This window comes from Peromyscus californicus, unplaced genomic scaffold (assembly GCF_007827085.1).
Source record: "Peromyscus californicus insignis strain IS unplaced genomic scaffold, ASM782708v3 Scaffold_14__1_contigs__length_90479793_seg_2, whole genome shotgun sequence".
NCBI lineage: Eukaryota > Metazoa > Chordata > Mammalia > Rodentia > Cricetidae > Peromyscus > Peromyscus californicus.
This window is the reverse complement of record NW_026294436.1, coordinates 55,062,462-55,083,236: the sequence shown is the minus strand read 5'-3', so window position 1 is coordinate 55,083,236 and position 20,775 is coordinate 55,062,462. Positions and strand designations below refer to the sequence as shown.

Below are 20,775 nucleotides of genomic sequence, written 5' to 3'. Positions count from 1 at the left end.
AAATAAATTATTGAAAACTGTTGCTGACGACAGCGTCTAAAGAACACCAAGAGCATACACAATCTCTCCTCCTCCTTTCCTGACTCGACTGTTCAGTGTGAGATGCAGAACCTGGAAAGCTTGACCTCTGAAGCTGTCTGTCTCTTGGCCCTGACACTTGACACACACCCGTGACTGAGACAGGCTCTCCCTATGCAGCAGGGGCGGTCGCAGTATGGGGCTTGCCTTTCATGCGACCCTCTGGAGCATGGACACCTGCTCTCAGCTGTCCTGAGAATTGGACTGAGAACCAACCAGCTGGTTTCTAAGACGCCTTTCCAGATGTGTTCTTATTCCAAGTCGACTTAACCACTGACTGTAGACAGGGCACTTGAAAACAGAGTTCAGTTCAGACAGGGTCATCGTTCAAGTTTCAAGGAAACTATTTTATAATTAGAAATAGTTGAAAACTCGAAACAATTGCCAGGCCAGTGTTTCGAGGCTGCTTTGAGTGCGTGTGTCAGCTGCTGAAACTGCAGTCCTGGAAGGTTCTGTGTTTAAGCGTACCATCTGGCTTCCCCCCTGAACAGGCCACATGCCATCACACAACACAACACACGCTCCTGAGTTCTGGCTCCTGGCTTAAGTCAGGAGGAATGTCCTGGAAAGCCGAGTTTAACCGACTCCATATAATTTCGAAGGAACATTGAAACCTAATTGTTTAATGAATAAAGGAAGGAGCGGCAGTTTCTACAAACCACACAACGGAACCGGTTTCCAGCAAGACAGCAGGAGAGGGTTCATTCTGAAACGACTTTGCACTGCCAATCTGAGTAATTCAAGTTGTCAAATCCAAAGCAAATGCCTGTGCCGAATTCTCACTGAAAGCTCGGATAATTTCACACGATGGGCATCGTCACCCCTATTCCTCATCAGAGGGAACTGAGGTCAAAATCCAGAGAAAGGGGTTCTGGTTTTCTTTTTAACTTTCCTTTCATAAAATGGGTGAGGGGAGTGGCTTAAACCTTAGCAGTTCAATAAATGGCCGCTAGATCCCAAAGAGAAAGGCAGCCAGGACAGAAGAGGAAAACCAAATCAGCTCTGATGGACGGAAGAGAGCATGACGTGAAAAATCTAACAGAGGTGGGGGGTGGGGAGGGGGAAGAAGTAAGGGGAAGGTGGGGGGAGCAAATTGGAAACATGACACAGGACCATGAGGGAAGCCTGGGGAATGTCAGCTCAAGAAGTTTGGAGGCCAGGCACCAGGAGGAGCTATGCAGTTTGGGGACACCATAGAGGACCAGAAGGTTAGGCCTGCTTAAATCCAGAGGGAGATGGAGGCATTTGTTCTGCTAGACATCCAGGACCCTGAAGGACCCTGGCACGAGGCAAACACTTCGCTTCCCGCATTGAGGTGGAGGCTGATATGCACCCCACCTTGCCCTCCTCTTTTGGGGTAGACTGCTCCTTACTACCAGAAGCTGGGGCAGAGTGTCCTTAGGACCAGAAGCGGGGTGGGGGTGGGGGGTGGGGGCAGATTGCCCCTTAGCTCACCTTGCTGCAGCCGATGCAGTTCTTTCTGAAGCTGTCTCTGCTCCCTGGCCAAAGATTTCACGTGATAGAGGCAGATGACCTCCAGCCTTTGCAGACTGAGGCTGAGTCTAGCTTCGGCTTGCCTGGCATTCTTTTGCTCCAAGTCGAACTGCTTATACAGTGGTCCCCTCACCATGTTTCGGTCCATCCTCTTCATGGCTTGGAGACAGTGAAACAAGAGTCTTCCGGGTATCACAACCAACCTAAAAGAGCAAGGCCAAGATGCTGGCTTCTGGTGTTTGGTCACCGATTAGTTTAAAATGAATTTTAGTAAACTCCACACTGCCTAGTCGGATGAAATCACAATGTCCAAACCCACACTTCTACCTCCTTTACTCCGGTAACACTCCCGGGAAGGGACACACCTTTTCTCTCCTTTGAGTCTCTCCCAGTACTTCCCTCGGGGCTACAGCACAGAATGTGTGTAAGGTAGCTGTCAAGGCTTCGGTGGTAATAACTCAGGAAAAGATTAACATTAGAGAAGGGGATACGGTCGGCACAAGGCAGCTCAACTTGAGACTATTTTAAGTCAGCTTGAGTAAAGTATAGACTAAAGCATCACCAAAGAACAAAGTAGGTAGCACTTACCTGCAAACCCAGGTTCTCACCATGAAAATCTCCGTTTCTTGGCCTGCGCTAGGCTAAGTCTGCTTTACTGAACTTGTTTCTTCATTAAACATATGAGCCCAGGCAAAAAGGAGGCGGGACCTTGGGAAAGGGCTGCTGGCAGAATGCTGAATACTCCTGAGAGCTCTCTGCCCTCTTCCTGTCTCCCTGGGTCAGGAATGCTGCCTCCTTGAGCCATGGGTACCAGTCCCTCTTGAAAAGGCCACATCTCTAACGTGTTTTGAGAACGAAGGAAGCTTGCCAACTTCCAGCCCTCCCCAGAGAGGCCTGAAGTGCTCCTCGTGGTGTCCATGGGAGCCAAGCATGAAAGCAAAGAGTCCCTCACTGTTGGTCACCATTCTCTTGTCCACCCCTCTCCTTCTCTCTTCTAGCTCCCCCACCCCCACCCCCCAGCCATTCTTCCCATCTCCCACCCTCTTTCCTGCTTCTTGGAAACCAAAAGAAAACACCCTGCCTTCCCAGTCATGACTGCAGACATTTTGCACAGAAGGGCATTTAATTTGCTTATTCTATGTTATTGTACTCTGTGCCGAGTATTTCCAGGCTTCTAGTCCTGTTTAGTGCATTTCAGAGTTTGTTTAGATTTTCAAAGTATTGGACATAGCATTAGATGAAGTGATAGATTTTTAAATCAACTTTTATCCTTGTGTTTGGATAGTTGCAGCAAAGAGCAGAGTTGAACTATTTATTATAGACGAAGATACTGGGTGGGACTACTATTATTTCCTTGGGGACCCATCTGAAAATATGAGGCAGTAATATTCCACAGTCTAAAGACAGCTGCCAACACTGGGGCCCACTAATCCCCTCAGAGTTTATGAAAGGCAGCTAAGCAGCCCCTATTACCACACTCTCCACCCGGCAAACAAACTATTATAAAGAGATTACTGAGGAGGGGAGAGGGGAGGGCGGGTGTTCACTCTCTAAGTGGGGAAGGATGCCTTCTCAGAGCTTTCCCATAGCATAAGTTCTTCATCTTCAGGATTTAAACAAATAGGGGGAAGGCTCCCAGATAATTACTGCAGAAAGCAGGGTGCCACATAAGGGGAGACTGGCCCTCCATTTCCCCATCTGGAAAACTGGCGAAGTGCATAACAGCCGTCACGCCATACTTTTGTTGTGCAGCTCCCCCAGCTGATGACACTGTGGCATCTCATACAATATGTGTATCATCTTGAGAAAGTGCAGATGGGGAGAAGCTGGCAGAACTAACCGCATGAAGGGCCCTTAGTGTGCTGTGTGCGCACCATGGTCCCCATAAGAGTGCCTTGGAGGTACTGACTCCCTACGAGGGAGCAGAAATCAAGCTGTAGCCATGGCATCACTGTCTGTGGGAGGAGAAATGCTTCCACAGAGAGGAGATGGAAACCTGAGCAGGGCCTGAGGGGATCCGGGTGAAGATGAACTTCCCCCAGAAAGCCACACATCTTAAAGCAGAGGTGACCAGGAGCACACAGAACAGAGCAGAGGCAGAGAAAGAGTAAAGCCTCGCGTACCAAATGCAGCAGCAGTGTCAGAAACCAGCCCTCCAGCCCTGCTGTCTAGGATCAGAAAGACAAGGGAATGGAGGCATAAAACACACACACACACACACACACACACACAAAACAAAAACAAAAAACAAACAAACAAACAAAAAACGTGTGTTGGGGCTGGGGAGATGGCTCAGCCAAGTGTTTGCCGCACAAGTGTGAGGTCATCAGTCCGGACCCCCAATATCCATGTAAAAAGTCTGGGCGTGGTGGTCTATGCCTGTAACTCCACCACTGGAAGAAGAAGAGCCAGAGAGATCCCTGGAGCTCACTGGTCAGCTGGCCTCACTGAATTAATGAATTCTAGGTTCTGTGGGGAATTCTGTCTCAAAAAATAAGGCAAAAGGTTGCTGAAGAAGGTACTTAATGCCTATCTCTGGCCTCTGTATATGTGCGCATGAACATGTATACACACACACACACACACACACACACACACACACACACACACACACACACACACACACACACAGTTTCCCATTCTGCAATGGGAGGAGGAGGAGGAGGAGAATGACAAGCCATCATTTCTCTTCTTCCTTCTTCCTCTTCCTCCACACCCATGGAGTGCAGGGAGGAGAGGTCTGACCTGTATGGAAGATTGAAGCCTTAAAGTGAGCTGAAGCTTCTCATACACAGCGTGGCCAGAAACACGGAGCCTCTGTCCAGTATCATCAAGGCGAAGAAAGAACAAAGAATCCAGGAAATGGTGGCTGCAGACGCAAAATTATCATTCCGGCATGGCGCCCTGGCTACCACCGACAGGGAAAGAACTAGTCAGAAAAGTGGTTACAACACATGGGGAACTATGTCATGTTGAGAATTCTTGGCTGTCTGCTCTGTTCACGGTAATCTATAGACTCAATCACCATCAAGATCTTAGCAGGTATTTTTTTTCCTGGTAAATATTGAAAGCTAACTGTACAATCCAAATGGTAATGCAAAGGACTTAAGATGGCCACAATAATTTTAAAATGGGAGAATAAAGAAGACCAACATTGTGTGGTTTCCAGAGCTCCTCTGAAGCTACAGCAACATCATACTGAGCCAGCATAACAATAAATAAGACCACAAAACAGAAGAGAGATTCTAGAAAAGACTGGCACATCTAGTCACTCTGCTTTTGACAGAAATATCAACACACTTGAATGAGGGGAAGACTCACATTGCATTCCCACAGAGTGTGCTGGAGGAATTGGTACCCACGTTGAGGAACTCAACCTCTATCCTTGTGCTAGGCCAAATGAGAAAGTTAAGAAGAGGGATTTTATGTCTTAATTTAAATGCTAAAAGTACAAAATTTCTACAAGGAAAAAAAAACCCAAAATGTTTTTGTAAACATAGGTTAGGCAAAGAATTGGAAGTAGACAAAAACAGGCAAAAGAAAAAAGTTAGCAAAGTATATCAAGTGATATTAAACCTCTTTTTCTTCAAAGCACACTGCCAGAGAAGAGAAAAGGTATGCTAGAGCTCTGGAGAATGCTCTGGCAGCCTATTTATCTTACAAAGAGCCTGTGTGCACAGTCCCAAACAGCACATGATGGCACCAACACCCCTGTTCAAAAATAGACAAAGGACAAGGACAGACAATCTAAAGGAGGATGCAAAGGGAAATGAGAAAAACGAGTGTATACACTCCATGTAATTAATTGTTGGGAATTCCGTATAAAACCCACGATCACATACCCCATCTCATCGACTAGCCTAACCTAAACTGAAAAGATAGGTTTGCAAACCAAGGTGCAGGTGAGAATATGGGTCAATTGAAACTTGCATGGATTGATTATCTGGGTATAAATTATGTAATCACTTGGAAACCAGTGTGGCAGTTTCTTGTAAAATTTAACACATAGACAAGACTTAGGAGTCCCATTTCTAGAGATTGAACCAAGAGAAAGGTTAAGTGCACCAAAGACTTGCATAGGCATGCTCAAGGCAGCTTCTTCATAGCAGTCTTCAACTGGAAACGAGCTGAATGGCCAGTGAGTCAGTGAATGGAGACGCAAAACTGTGATTCATTCACATAACAGGATACTGCTTAGTAATGAAGAAAACGAGATACAGGAATTCCAAGAATGGATCCCCACCCAAAGACACCATGCTGATGAAAGGAGGCAGATACAAAGTGGGAAGCTGGCTCCAAATATTTGAAATATTACAGGAGGCACAATTAATCCATAGCACAGAAATCAGTTCAGTGGCTTCCTGGATGGAGAGGTGAAATATTTGAAATATTACAGGAGGCACAATTAATCCATAGCACAGAAATCAGCTCAGTGGCTGATCTGGATGGAGACGTGTAGATGAAGACGGACTGTGAAAAGGGAAGAGGGAGATTCTGGGGAAAGAGAAGTAGTGATTATGTGTTACGCACATTTGTCCAAGCCAACAACCTATATGCCTAAACTCTGGCATATTAATGTATATAAATTATATAAACTAAACTCTGGATTTTAATGTATATAAATTACTCTTGGTAAAGTTGATTATTTAAAAAAAGAAACAACTTGAAAAAAGATTCAGGGAGCTTCAGCTTGCACAGGAAGGGTTGCTGCTTCCGGTAAGTAGAGGTCCAACCAGGTGTTTTCAGACATCGGGAAACAGGTGATTCCCCAGGTGACTCCTGTGAAATAAGAAATAACACGAGGAAAGCAAGCAAACCAGGGCCCAGCTGGCTCTGAGCTGGAGAGAATGGAGGCTGAGCAGGCTGTGGTGGTGGCTAGGATTGAGAGAGTGTCAGAGCAGGAAAAATGAATGCACACAGTCACACAGACACAGACACATGCACATGGGTTTATGAACGAAAGGTGTTATCTACCCCTTCCCCGTGTATGTGTGTGTGTGTGTGTGTGTGTGTGTGTGTGTGTGTGTGTGTGTGTGTGGTTACTTGGAAACCTAAGACTCAAGATGTTGGCAGATTTAGAGTCCTTGTTCTTAGACAGCCGTAGGGTGTCCCCATACGGTGAGAAGAACGAGAGAGTTCACAGGGGCCTTTCTCCTAAGGGCACCTATCTCATTCATGATGTCACCCGTGTCATGATGTAACCAACTTTGAAGGCTTCACCTTCTAATATGAATACATTGATGACAAGAGTCTAATGCCTAAGTGAGGGTATGCACTAAGTTCTCACAGCATGGTGGTTGTGCCAAATGATCCTTCAGAGTTGGACATACACATTAAGAGACACAACCTTTTGTATGTACTCTAAAATACGCCATTAAAAAGTACCAAAACAAGTGTATACGTGACTATGTGTACAGAAATGGATGACACTAAAGTTGTAAAATATTAATAATTGTTGAAGCTAGATTCTGGGCACAAATAAATGCACATACTAGGCGATTCTTTCTAATTTTGAGTATATTTTAAATTTCCTACATTTGAAACTGTTAAGACAGGCAGAGAGAGACAAATACTAATGTTCAAAGAAGTTACAATCTTTTTAGCTGACTTCTCAATAGCAACAATGTAGGTTGGGAAACAGAATATTTTCGATGTTCTGAAAACAAAACAAACCATAACTCCAAGTATCGACCTAAAAGTCTATGCATGGGGTAGCAAAGATAGTTTCAGACTAGAAAAAAAGAAAAGGATCAAGTCTTTGCTAAATTAACTTCTCCAGGGTATGTGTTTGAGACAGAAAAGGAAAAGTTTCCAGGTGTAAGGCTAGGGTGTAGAGGGATGATGAGTTAGGAAAGTGATGTGTGTGTGGACACATATAAATGAAGACTGAATGAATGAAGTTGGGACCTGGGAAAACAAACTGTCCAGTTGACAGTAACAAAGCATGGAGGGTTTAAAAGGTAGACTGGGTAAGCTTTCAGTTTCCATTCCGTAAGAAACCTAAGGACAGTCATTAACATTTTACGTTCATGAACTAAGGTTCACACTATCATTTCTCAGGTGACAACTCACAAGAGTAAACACAAGGAAAGCTATTGGAGGAAAGAGAATCAAAACACCCTCGCGAAGCTACGAGTCTGACATGGGGGAAGACGGCATACAAGACGGAAGTTTGAGTTCAGACGCTTCTGTCGTCACCCAGCCACACAAATAACCAATTGCTTTGCGGCACACTCCACAGCTGCCAGTTGGCATTAAAAAGACAAAGCGACAGTCTGTGAAACAAAAATGGCCACAAGTGTAAATTCAAATGGAAGTAGTGAGATCATGTGAGTTTTTTTTTTCCTTCAGGTAAGTGATGGTTACTGAGGTAGTACAGATTATTTTGATATTGCTTCCTCCAAATATGGAAAGTAAGAGTTGAAATAACTCTAAGAAAAAAAAATGTACTTCCGGAATCATAGTGGAAAATATTAATTCACCTGGAACGGGAATTACAAAATCAGTTGGGAGTCTGGGAATTAGTGAGGGTATGGGACATTTGAAGGTTAAACACACACACGCGCGCGCACACACACACACACACACACACACACACACACACACACACACACCCTTTTAAATACAAGTTTTTCAGAAACTGCCCAAGATATGTGTATACAGTTTATAATCACATGGTCACATCTCACTTCAAGGGAGTCTGGACAACGTATGTTTTTATTTTGTGGACAACCATGCAGCTATTTAAACATTTGGAGTTTCACTACTTTAGAGAAGGGGGTAGTTTGTATTAGGAGACAACCGAAACTTCTGCCACACAGACTAATACGTACATACACACTTAGATGGCTAAGATTATTGTCCATCACTTTAGGATGTAACAGACTATAGTTAAATAAGAACTGTTTGCCACAAACATTATTATAAAGGCAAAGTCTAAAATTAAGTCCCGGGACTAACACATAAGGTGGTTGTCCAAATGTTTAGGCTATGCTACTTCTAAAGGTTATATTTGAAGTGAGGCAAATGTGCACTCCCATAAATATTCTTGTAAATAAATGAAAAAAAAAAAAAGCCCCATTTGGCTGTGGGCACCAGTCTGGAAAAAAAGAAGACAGAGAAGGACGCGTTTTAGGATATGACCTCTGCCTCATTTCCCCCCCGAAATATTTGCATCTTCCTAAGATGGTGTGAACCCCAGCACTCTTTTTTTTTTTTTTTTTTGTTTTTCGAGACAGGGTTTCTCTGTGTAGCTTTGCGCCTTTCCTGGAACTCGCTTTGGAGACCAGGCTGGCCTCGAACTCACAGAGATCCACCTGGCTCTGCCTCCCAGCTCGAACTCACAGAGATCCACCTGGCTCTGCCTCCCGAGTGCTGGGATTAAAGGCGTGCGCCACCACCGCCCGGCTAAACCCCAGCACTCTTGATCTTGGCACATGCTAGCTTCTTTCCTTTTTCTTGACCATCCTACCTATATTGGCTTTTTGCTCCTGTTAGAGAAAGGGATTGTTTCTAGGGGACAGACAGGAGGTCTTGTTTTCCAGAGAAGATTAGCCGTGGTCTTCTCTGTGTACTGCATTCACACGTTTGAAGGACAGAGCATGTTTGGTATTAATATGGCACTAAGTCCTTTGACAACAGCCATCAATACACCGCAGTTAAAAAAAAAAAAATCCAGTACCTTCAACGATTCATCCACACATTCCACTGTTGTGCCAACTCTTTAAGGAAGAGATTTATTTATTTTTCTTCATGGACCAGGGCGCATCATTCATGATAAGTGTTTGATAAACGTTTGCTGAGTGAAGTATTAATTAGAAAAAAAAGCAACTTAAATAAACTCCACTGGAAACGTATGCAACAGCCTTTAACTTTCCTATTAAATGCTTAAAAAAACCACCCACTAGTGCTTCTTAAATGAAACTGGAAAGATAAGCATGCTTTTAAAATAATGCCAAATATCCAATGAGTATTTCAAACTCGGGAAACCATAGTCGTTCGGATTCTCACAGTCCCATTGTGAATCAGCTCACACGTCGGGTCGCTTCATTTCCCAACTTCCACACTCCCCCAATTTGCTAGTTCTGGATTCACAGCCCAGCTCCTCTCCTGGTGGCCTTAAAGCCCAGGGACCTTGCTGGGTTTGGGAAACCAGGTGCTCTCTCCTGCGAGGGTGCAGCAAGGGGCGAGGGTACCTTGTTTCTTCCTTGGGAATGACCTATGCCAGGAAAGCCGCTGGCCGGGCCGGCCTCTTGTATCTGGTAACAAATTTCAACTGTTGTCGCGCAGTGATCAGATAACAGGAGTGGCCACCCTTATCGGAGACAAAGTACACCCATTTATTAAACTAACAAACTCCTAATCTCGTCACGGGTTTAATGTGTAACTTTAGATAACGCAGCATCTCCATAGTGACAGAGTCTTGTAACACCCACGGTACTCACAAAGCTAAGCATCCACTTCTTTTCGCCTGCTCTGAGTGCTGAGCACAAACGGTGCGAATTTTCTGTGGCTCCTATAACAAGTTACCCTAACTGACTGGTTTGAAACAATGGTAATGTTTTTTTTGTTTGTTTGTTTGTTTTGTTTATTTTTTCTTAGTGGTGGAGGCAGAAGGCTGAAACCCAGGTGCTGCGGCAGCCACGCGCCCCCTGCAGGCATTCAAGAGAATTACGCCTGTCTCTTTCAGCCTCTGGTAGCTCAAGAGGCTGGCTTGTGCGAGCACAGTTCTAAGTCCGACTTGGAACCTTTCAATAGCCTTCTCCTCTTACCTTGTAAAATTCCCAGCCGCATTAAGGGTGAGTTTGCTATAAGAAAGCTGCTGAGACCCAGCTCCCGGATTCTGCTGCGCTCTTCGACAGTTTGAAATCATTCAGTGCAGAACTATTGAACCTTAAACTTGTATTGGAATTGAGGTGCATGGGCTACAGAAGTAATCAAGGCCTCATATCACACGCCAAGGCTGAAATTCCGGTTATCCATTCCTTTAAGTTCTGCCTTGTGAAAGGTTGCTGTAGTTCCCGATGCTGACACCAGATGGCGCTCTGGAACCACTTAGTGAGCAGAAACTGGACCCTTCAGAAGCTACTGGACCAGAGCCTAGGGCGAGGAGTTAGAACATAACAGGGACCATCTTTGGCCTAACAAGTGGCCATTTATGATTTATTTCTTCCGAAAGCATAACATACTGTTTCACACAATTGGTTTTTTCACGCTTTAAGGCCACTTGTGTGGAAGCTTCGTTTTTTCAGGTTAGAAGTCAGGAAGCATTCAAACTCCCATCTTTTTTACTCACTACTGCTGATTGGTTTTTGAGACAGAGACTTGGAGCCCAGCCTGTCCTGAAACTTGCAATATTCCTGCTTCAGTCTCCCAACTGCTGGAATTATAGACATGTGTATCACACTTGGAAAAACACAGAATCATGTGGTGAGAATTGATCCTCTCCCCCCACACCAAGAAGAGCAAATAAAATAAAGACTACCCTTCATTATCAATTAAAAAAAAATATTTCTAGAGTGCCCTGCCTAAAAGTTCATGTCAATTCTTCCTTCTGAACTCCAGAAGCCATTTTGAGTAAAGCTCCTAAAATAAAAATGAGACATTTAAAAAATACCCCAAATGCCAAAAACCTGCTCCCCCCCAACAACAAACAAACAAACAGCCTGTACTTGCTGCTTTTGTAGTATTGACCTCAGCCGGAGGCCTGAGGGGCTCAACATCACTAAGGACTTCATTTTCGAAGTCACTTCCCTTATGTCAGCCTCACCCTGTTCTTCCTAAAGCTTGCTTCCCCCTCTGACTCTGGGGCTCATCCTCAGTGGAGGGGGTGCATGTCAACAAGAACTGAGATGTCCTTCCCTTCCTGGCCTCCACGAGGATGCAATGCCGTTCCCACTTTACCGTGTAGCCATCCTTCCTGTTTATGCTTCCTCCCAGGACAGCCTCCCTGGGTAGGGTCCCCCTGGCTCCCTCCAGGGAGCTGTCGCCTGTGCCCTGGGTTATAGACGGAGGCTTGTCAGTTTCTGCAGTTTGGAATTGGAGGGTCACCCAGCACCCTTGCACCCCACTTCACTTGATTGCGTTAATCCTGCTTCTCATTTTGAGGGATACCCGAGTTTTTAGACTTCTGGGGGCATGCTCCCCTCCCCCCACCTTCTTTTTGGACACAAGTCTATCTTCCCAAAGGCAGAGGTGACGAGGTAGTCCCTTTCTTTTGTGCTACTGGCCTCCACGCTGACAGTTATCTCTTCCCCCTCTCAAGCTCTATACAGGACCAGTGATTGTCATCACCCTTAATTCTCCTCTTCGTTCGCTTTCTTTACTCAAGTCCTCAGGATCTGGTTTAGCTTAGCCATTGTCCTTCACGGATCTCAGAGGCAGCCTTGGGAGCCAAGACAGTGAATGTGTGAGCTTAAATCTGAAGAAACCACTACACAATTCAAGCAAAGCCATTAGCAATGTGCCTAACATGCACTTACCACCCACCAAATGAAAAGTATTATCAGCTAAGGTTTCCTGATCAATTTGATTCACTACGGTTTCAAATACTTGCTTGATAATATCTCCTTCGTATGGGAGGTGGCAAGAATCGACAGTCTTCAATCCTCCAGCAGTTCAAAGATAAGAGAAGGGGACAGAAAACTGTCATAAAACTGAGAAAGAGCGTGCTCCTTTTAATTAGGAGTGGTGGGCAGCATTGTGGCAGAAGGCTAGAGAAGATTCTAGATGGTTATTGAGGAACAGCCTTCATTCTGGCTTTCCTATGGAACAGCAAGGTGGGATTTCTCTGGTATTCCCTTTCATGTGTGACTTTCAACCTGTTTCCTGCTTCATTTTGACCATCTACAGAAGGGGTGGACATAGGCATATATGCTCACTCACAGTCTGGACCAAGAATGTCCAGCAGCCTCCTCCTACATTTACGTCTAAGGACTGGGCTGCCTACGGATGTGACTTTTTACTTGACAGTCCTCCCTACAGTGTTCCTGAGAAAAATGACTCCAAAATGGCATACGTGCAGGCACGCACTCCTTACAGGTAGGCATGCTAAGATTAAAGAGTAGGGTGGGAGATAAAAAGAGCCTGCTAGCCTTCTGCCAGAAGCCATGTGCTGCCTGGGCCACAGACTCCCAGCCTCCTCTTCTCTGAAGCCCATGGGAGAGGTGTCTCCTGTCCCAAACCAGATGCTTTCCAAGTGCGTAATTTCAAAGCGTGAGACAGCTGGCTGGCTCGAGAGAGAGGCTGGTGTTTATAATCAAACTCGGCTGCCTGTTATGGCGCTAATGGGCTCTCTGAGTCCAGATGGCCACCCCCTTTGGCCAGCTTACATCTGGCAGAGAGTGCAGAGAAGCACGTAGCTTCTGACTGGAGTGCTGGAGATGTCCCTTTGGGGGACATGATGATGGAAGGGACTTCAGGGTCTGTTTGCACCACACTCTTCAAGCATCTGGGCTTCTCTGCTGGTGCTCAGCCTCACTGTTTGTTCCCCCACCCCCACCTCCCCAGATCCCAAACGCGCAGAGACCAGAGCTTAAACCAGACGCGAGGCTCCCTTTGGTTCCTCTCCTGTGAAAGCAGAACACAGACTTTCCTCAGAGAAAACTTGCTCGGTCTCCACTTTGACCGTCTACGTGAGACTGTCCCCTGAGTATGTTGATCGGAGTGCCTGCAGGCTCGTCCTTGGTCCCTACCAATAGTTCAAAAGATCAGGGTTGCTTCCCATTAATGTGATGGCCTTGAAAATATTTATAAAACCATCAGGCCACATACAGCCAGAGATAGGCAGGCATCCTGTATGTTCCCACGTGTGGAAATCAAATCTCTGTCTGTCTATCTGCCCCTCGCTCTCTTTCCATATATATCTAATTTTTTAAATAAAATATCTACTATGGGGGACCTCTGACTTCGAGATTAGAGAGTTAGTTTCAGGACCATCTAATACTTCTCCTCTGTTTGCCTCATCCCCTAGGGAACAGTGTACGGTTGGAAACAGGCAAGCTAGGAGTCTTTGGAGACCAAGCCTCTTGAAAGTTGACGTTAAATTGCTGAGAAAATTTTGGATGTAAAAACACAAGACTGACTGGATTAGGAGAAGAACTGAGTGTTAGTGGGAAAATTAATCATCTCAAATACTTTCATGTTTTACTCCAGGTATCACTTTAAAACAAATGGTTAAAAAATAGTGATATTTACTGCTATTTATTTACCTGGTTTAATAAGAATATTTTTGTTGGGCAGTGGTGGTGCATGCTTTTAATCCCAGCACTTGGGAGGCAGAGGCAGGCAGATCTCTGTGAGTTTGAGGCCAGCCTGGGCTACAGAGTGAGTTCCAGGAAATGCTCCAAAGCTACACAGAGAAACTCTGTCTCAAAAAAACCAAAAAAAAAAAGAGAATATTTTCAAACAATTTAATATATATATCCATAGATTTTCATGCACCTGTGTATACAGGTGCCTGCAGTGGCTGGAGGAGGGTATTGGATCCCCTGGAGCTGGAGTTACAGGGGTTTGTGAAGCAGCCATTCATTGTGCATTCTGGGAACTGAACCTAGGTCCTCCGGAAGAACAGAAAGGACTCTTAAACACCTCTCCAGTTCTCAATGAAGATATTTTTACTTTTTAAAAATAAGTAGCAGATACCTAAAATATCTGCTGGTTTTGAGCCTACATCTCCCACAGACTCAGGCAGAATGGCTGTTTAACCCAGGCCACAGCACCCAGAGGTCGCCATAGCAGCTTTCCTATAAAATCTTATCAGCCTTCCTGTAAAATCTTTAAAAGGTGTGTGGCTAAACACTGAAATGGCGCCAAATACCAGCTACAGGGAGTTATCAGAGACTTAGGAGGGAGTCAACTGCTAACCCTGCTTGGTGGTTACAATTTTGGAGGCATGCCAGGCATGGTGGTGCATGCTCAGCATCCCAGCATCCAGGGGTACAGGCAGGAGGATGAGGACTTTAAGGCTGTCCTGGGTTACACAGTGAGTTGGAGGCCAGCCTGGGCTACGTGAGATCCTTTCTCATAAAAACAAACCCAAAATTGGGCCAGCCAGTGGGATGGTCCATCTGGTAAAGGCACCTGCCACTGAGATTGAAGACCTGAGTTTGCTTCCTGGGACTCACACGGTGGGAGGAGAGAGCCAACCCCTCAAGTCGCCCCCAACATTGCCCACAACAAATAAATTGAAAAATATTTTTAATTGCCTGGGATGTCTTTCACGGTTTTTGATTCCTAGATCATGCCTGCACTAACTGAAGCAGAATGCTGTGAAGCGGGCCCAGAAATGTACATTTCTAACCAGTGTCTGTATGATAGACAGTCTGTGGTACGGGGCCATGCTCCATGGCAGCCGGCACTATGGGACTGCTCTGTACAGCATGGGAAAAATTTCAGTTCTCAGAATGCCGAAAATGCTCTCTGGCCTGAATTTGCATCTTCTCCTCAGGCTTTCTTAATATTGGAATTCTTTTGCATGAAAATAAGCAGTGCACTCCAGAATTGAAGAACTGAGTTTTCTGTCTTGCAGGGCGCTTCCCCTGGAGGCCATAGATCCGCCAAGCCGTGGTGACCCAGGCTGGTGTTTGTGACTTCCAGTTTATTGCTCCTTAGATGACAAGGGTGCGTTTGTGTTGAGGGGGAACAAAAAATAGGCTTGCATTCTTCTAAGACTAATGTCTGGGTCATTAAAAATCGTAACGAATCTTTCTTGGGAGGGCTTATGGCCAGGTTGTCCCTTGGAAGGAAATATTTTCTTTGTTTAAGAGTCTGTTGAAGACAGATCCCCATCAGGGTCCAAGAGTGATCCCCAGCAGTTACCATTTGGTTCCTGGGGCATGTTGGGGAAGGGCCCCCCTTTATTTGGACCTTGCTCCTTCGAGCTTCTATTTCGGGATTACTCCTGAACAGACTAGATCAGATGAATGCTGTCTGTTTTATCACAGTGCAGTGATAAGACTAATCCAGCCGGGCATTAGTGGAGGTGGGTCTGTGCATTTCCTCTGATGGGCCAGAGATGGATTCAAGCCAAGAGACTTTCTGGAAGCGAAATGGCAGCGTGGCCAGACCAACTGTTCTGAACAGTGCAGGGATCTCTGATAACCGGACTTTGGTCTCTGATGTCAGTCGAGGTCACAGCTGGGCTCTCAGTGTCGGTGTTGTGTTTAACATTCTCATAGCCGCAGGGAGAAAGAGAGTAGAAAAGGAAGCCAGGAAGGGGCTGGCTGAGTCCTCTGTTCCCTGGGGGGTTAGTTTTGACAGGCTAGTAGTCTGCGTATTCTCGTCCTTATCCAGTCCAGAAGGGTGGATCTGCAGGGCTGACTGATACCAGGGGCCACAGGAAGCTCCAGATGAGTAAGCAAAGGGACCCACTGGTCTGTTTTTTTCCTGAGGCGCCTGAGGGTTTCGTGACCAAATTCACACATGAACTCCAGTTCTGCTAGAGAGAGAGAGAGCTGACCGGACCCTGCTATCTCAGGGGCTTATGTGGGTGGTGTCGTTTCAACGGGACCTGTTGATCTCCTTCTGTGTCTGGCACCCCATTCAGCAACGCAACACAAAGGGGAACCCATGCGGCGCCTCGCCTTGGGAGGAGTCTCATTATGATAAATCACATTCATTCCTCCCTGTATGTAAAATAAATTTCAGAAAAAAATTTTTTTTTAAACTGGTGGGTGGGATCCCTGTTTGGGGAAAAGGTTCACATTTATCATGCTGTGATTGTTGTGAGAAATTTTGGGGCGGGGAGGGGGGAACCTTTCCTGATTTGCTATATGTTACCGGAGAAATCTACATCCTTTCTTGGAGCTCTTAATCTCAATAATAAATGATTTTTACAAATGGACTCAAATGGAGGGTCAAGGACAGTTTTCTGGACCTTTGAATGAAAAATTCCAAGGCAAGCAAGCTGTGTGGGAGAGGAGAATAAGGAAGAGGAGGAGAGAAGTTGAGGTGAGCTAGTACCTAGGTGGGCGGCTTCAGAGAAATTTCGACAAAGAGCAAGGAAGCCCAAAATGCAAAACAAAACCAACAAATAAAACCCACAGAAACAAATTATTAACCAGCCGAACAAAAACAACAAAAAGGATATTTAAGCTCCCAGCACAGAAAAGAAATAAAAAAGAATAAGTAATTATAATATTTAGCTCCCGGAAGGAGAGGTAGAAAATGAAATGGGATGGTTTAGTTGAATCACGGTGCTTTCAGTAAAGTTCATGGTTTCTTAGAAAGCCCTTCATCTGTCCCATCCTGCTGGGGTGGCGGATGGGTCACTGACATTTTTAGGTAGAGCTAAAGCCAACAAGATCCTAAACACATTTAAGGAGCACTGGGAATTAATGAGATAATATCTCAAGTCTTATTTGTTTTCCAGAGTCCGATGATGGTACTGAGGCTGCCCACTAGACATTAAGGTCAAAGAAATTACCTAGAGGTTGGCCTTAATTATGCCTATTTTCTGCTTAGAAAATGATTCTACTTCACAAAAATGTTCCAAGGCTCTGTGGAGCTGATTGAATTAATAAGAATCTTGGCCTGATTTTCTTGGCACTCCCTTTATCAAAACTGCCCCAAGCAGTGTGTTCGCTAATGGTTTCCAGATGTAGAAGAAAAGAGATGGTCAGTGTCTCTTGGATCTGTTTGTCATTGTTGTTAATATCACAGTGGGACCCTGAAGCGATAGAATCCTGTGGTCCCTTTTCAGAATTTTAATATTCTAAAGCCACATGGAGTGCCTGTGAGTTCAGATTTACATGTTTCTATTATGAGATGGCTGCAGACAGATCCAAGGACCCAGGCTTGTTGAGATTATCATAGATGATCATGCAAATGATCATGCAAAGAAGCTGTAGTAAAAGTAATTGATGTTGCTGAGGGCAATTGTCCTGAGAAAGTGTCAGAGCTCCATGCCTGATGTGCTAGCCCAGTCTAAAGTGAAAATGTGGACCTTAACCAAAGACCAGGAAGACCAATCTCTCCTCCAGCGGCCCTGTGCTCCATACACTGCTGGGCAGGGACACCGAAGGGTTACAGCCTCTGCAGGGACATGGCCAGAGCCACTCACTGTTCCCAGAAACCACCTCCCATCGTTATCCACCAAGCCTCTTTGGTGCTGCCAGCCTGGCTGCTGTTCTGTCCCAGCTCAGACAGCCACCAACACCACTCTCTTCTTGTCCACATCAGGACCGAATATGGGCAAAGGGGATGGGACAATGGCCCAGTCATTCTGGGTAGATGAAGTCGGTGGTCAGGGGATGCAGGTGATAAGAAGAAAGCTATGAATCTGTGGATCTGGAAAGTGGCAGAGGACAGGGGACAATGTCCTGTGTGAGACAGGGTTCCAAATACCCACCACATGACTCACTCTCCTGCCAAACTCTCAAAGGACAAATTAAGATTCTGCAGACTCCTTCCTGGAGAGCACCGCCCCCCTCTCAGGATGACATCAGCACATTGATGCCATGTTTACACTGAGAGACTATCCATGGATGATGTAATCTTAAATGCCACCAAGCACACAGATTTGAGGACCTCTCAGGGAAAGGGGACTCTGAAGAAGGACTTGTCAACCTTGGCAGATGAACGGTAACAGCTAACATGAATACTTACTATGCATTAGACCCTGTTCAAAAGCATTATATATGTTAACCCAAACCTATAGGACTATTACTCTCCCCATTTCACAGGTGGGAAAACTGACCTACGGAGAGGCAATTTGCCCAAAAGTCACATGGTTCATAAACAATACGGTCAAGCTATGGCTCATGTATTCTGGCCCCAAAGCATGCCTTGGTCACCAGTCTGCTGTGTTATGCAACAAATGAGCTTGTGTTTTAGTCTCACATTAGGGGCAGGAGTCATATTGTGATGTTTGGACTTAGGATTGCTACATCTAAGAAGACAAAGTTAGATCTACTTATCTGTACCTTATATAGTGCCACTGTACTTTCATTAGCTGATCTGATTTTATTCCTCCAATTTCCCTCACCTGGGGAATGGTGAGGTAGGATAGCCATAAATCCTGGGTTCTGCCACTTGCTGTTCTAGAACACAAGGAAGTTTATTTAGTAGCTGAGTCTATTTCTTTAATCCCCCCCCCCCCCCGCCCTGTGTGTGTGTGTGTCTGTGTGTGTGTGTGTGTCTGTGTGTGTATTTCTCAGGGGACACTATAGACTTATTTCTCCAACTGAAATTTCAGGACTGAAGTGGAAAGCCTGAGGAGTTGGGTGGGGTACTACAGCAGACTTTCTCTTGTGGTGGGCATAAGGACCGAGTGACTGAAGACAGCGTATGACTGAATATGTTCTTCAGTGTGGGCTTAGTGACCATATTCAGTGTAGTTCTATTTTCGCTGGATCCACAATCCAGGCTTCTTTTCTTCTTCATACTTAATTACAAGTATTTTTAATTAGATAAATTCCATTAATGGCCAATTAAGTTTCAATTTTGAGATTGTATGTGAGGACTGCCTCCCCACCACAGCTTGGGCTCTCTCTGCAAAGTGACCCATGTCTGGGCTTCCATCTGCTTCATGTTGCTTTGCCCATTAAGAGAGAAGTTAATGCTTGCCTAATGGTTTATGTTGGGAGAGAAGCCAAGTCCTGCACCCCCCCCCCCCAACAGCTGCCCTTTCACAGCGGTGACTGGAGCTGCTGGGCAGGGCAAGAAGAGGCCTAAGCAGAGGGGAGACCCAGGTACTACCAAGAGGAAGGGGAGTAGATGAGTGCCATCTCAGAGGGATTGGGGGTGGCAGTGGTTTGAGACATGGTAGCCACTCAGATTATGACCACATGTCATGGAGACTGATTGTACCAGCCACTTTTTGGAGGATGCTTGTTTCTTCAGGGGTGGCTTGCCTCCTGTCAGCACAGGCTGCAGGGCAGCCAGGAGGCTTGTGGACCATTGGTGCCTTTCAATTTCCTGCCTTCTCTCAAAACGCCGCCATTGGAGCAGAGCAACCAGACGTTCTCTGTAATTACTGTGCGACGCGACAGACTCTTAGACGCACGTTAGCTGGATCGCCTTGTGTAATGGTCAGAACGTAATGGAGGAGTGAGGGTGCTGCTACTAATGTTATTTTACAGAAGAAGCTAAGGCACAGAGTGCTCAGTTTTTTCTTGAGTTAGTTCTTTCTACACCTCTCGGAACCTGGGAGCCATGATGAGTCCACATGGTACCTAGGCAATTGAAAGAGCAGCTGAACCCTTTTATCAAAAGGAGAGTCTTGCCGGGCGGTGGTGGCGCACGCCTTTAATCCCAGCACTCGGGAGGCAGAGCCAGGCGGATCTCTGTGAGTTCGAGGCCAGCCTGGGCTACCAAGTGAGTTCCAGGAAAAGGCGCAAAGCTACACAGAGAAACCCTGTCTCGAAAAACCAAAAAAAAAAAAAAAAAAAAAAAAAAAGGAGAGTCTTAGTCAGCATTCTGTTGCACACCATGACCAACAACTCTTACAAAAGAAAGCATTTAATTGGGGCTGGCTTACAGTTTCAGAGGATTAGTCCATCATCCTCATGGCAGGGCACATGGCGGTGTGCAGGCAGACATGGCGGCTGAGAGTTCAATATCTGGATCTGTAGGCAGCAGGAAGAGAGAGAGACTCTGGGCCTGGCTTGGGCTTTTGAAACCTTGAGGCTCACCCTCAGTGACGCACTTCTTCCAACAAGGCCACACCTTCTAATCCCTCTCATGTAGCACCACTTTCTAATGACCAAGCATTCAAATATATGAGCCTATGGGAGCCATTCCTGTTCAGACCAGCACAAGGAGTGTTTGTCTTTGCCTTGGAAGATGACAAAACCAAACGTGGGTTATTATGAGCAGAGGAGCCACATGGCCACCATCAGCTTTTTAGCCAAAGGTAGAAGAAGCACTTTACTCTTAGATAGTAAGAGGAAAAGGAGATTTTTTTAAAAAAAGGAATAAAAAAGTAGTAGGTATAGAGTCTTCTATTAGATGCAAGATTCTGACTTAAGGAAATGTCTATCAATGCTAAATAACCGTGGGGCATGCATTGAGCAAGAGTAAAAGCCTTGATGGAAAGTCTTCCCTTGGCCCCACCACCACTCCCTTTTGCAACTGCATGCACCTTTGCACACAGGACCCCTGCTGTGGATAGCACTCTGTATGATAAGAGATAAGTTAGATATAAAACCTTAGACTCACAAATATAGGATAAATAAAGTATTTTCTTTAATTTTACAAAATACA

At 45.5% G+C, this 20,775-nt stretch overlaps 1 protein-coding gene across 7 annotated transcripts in view; it reads right to left on the bottom strand.

Annotated features, from left to right (window-relative positions):
* The window catches only part of Ccdc190 (coiled-coil domain containing 190), a 65,537-nt gene that overhangs the window by 4,705 nt on the left and 40,057 nt on the right, over positions 1 to 20,775 (bottom strand). For 4 of the 7 annotated variants that reach the window (XM_052737532.1, XM_052737531.1, XM_052737534.1 and 1 more), the window contains one exon: positions 1,534 to 1,775. In XM_052737532.1, coding sequence (XP_052593492.1) covers positions 1,534 to 1,729 — 196 coding nt within the window. In that variant the 5' untranslated portion in view covers positions 1,730 to 1,775. Of the gene's footprint in view, positions 1 to 1,533; positions 1,805 to 2,160; positions 2,525 to 20,775 lie in introns of those variants that run through there. The other 3 variants (XM_052737529.1, XM_052737530.1, XM_052737535.1) reach the window with 2 other exon arrangements.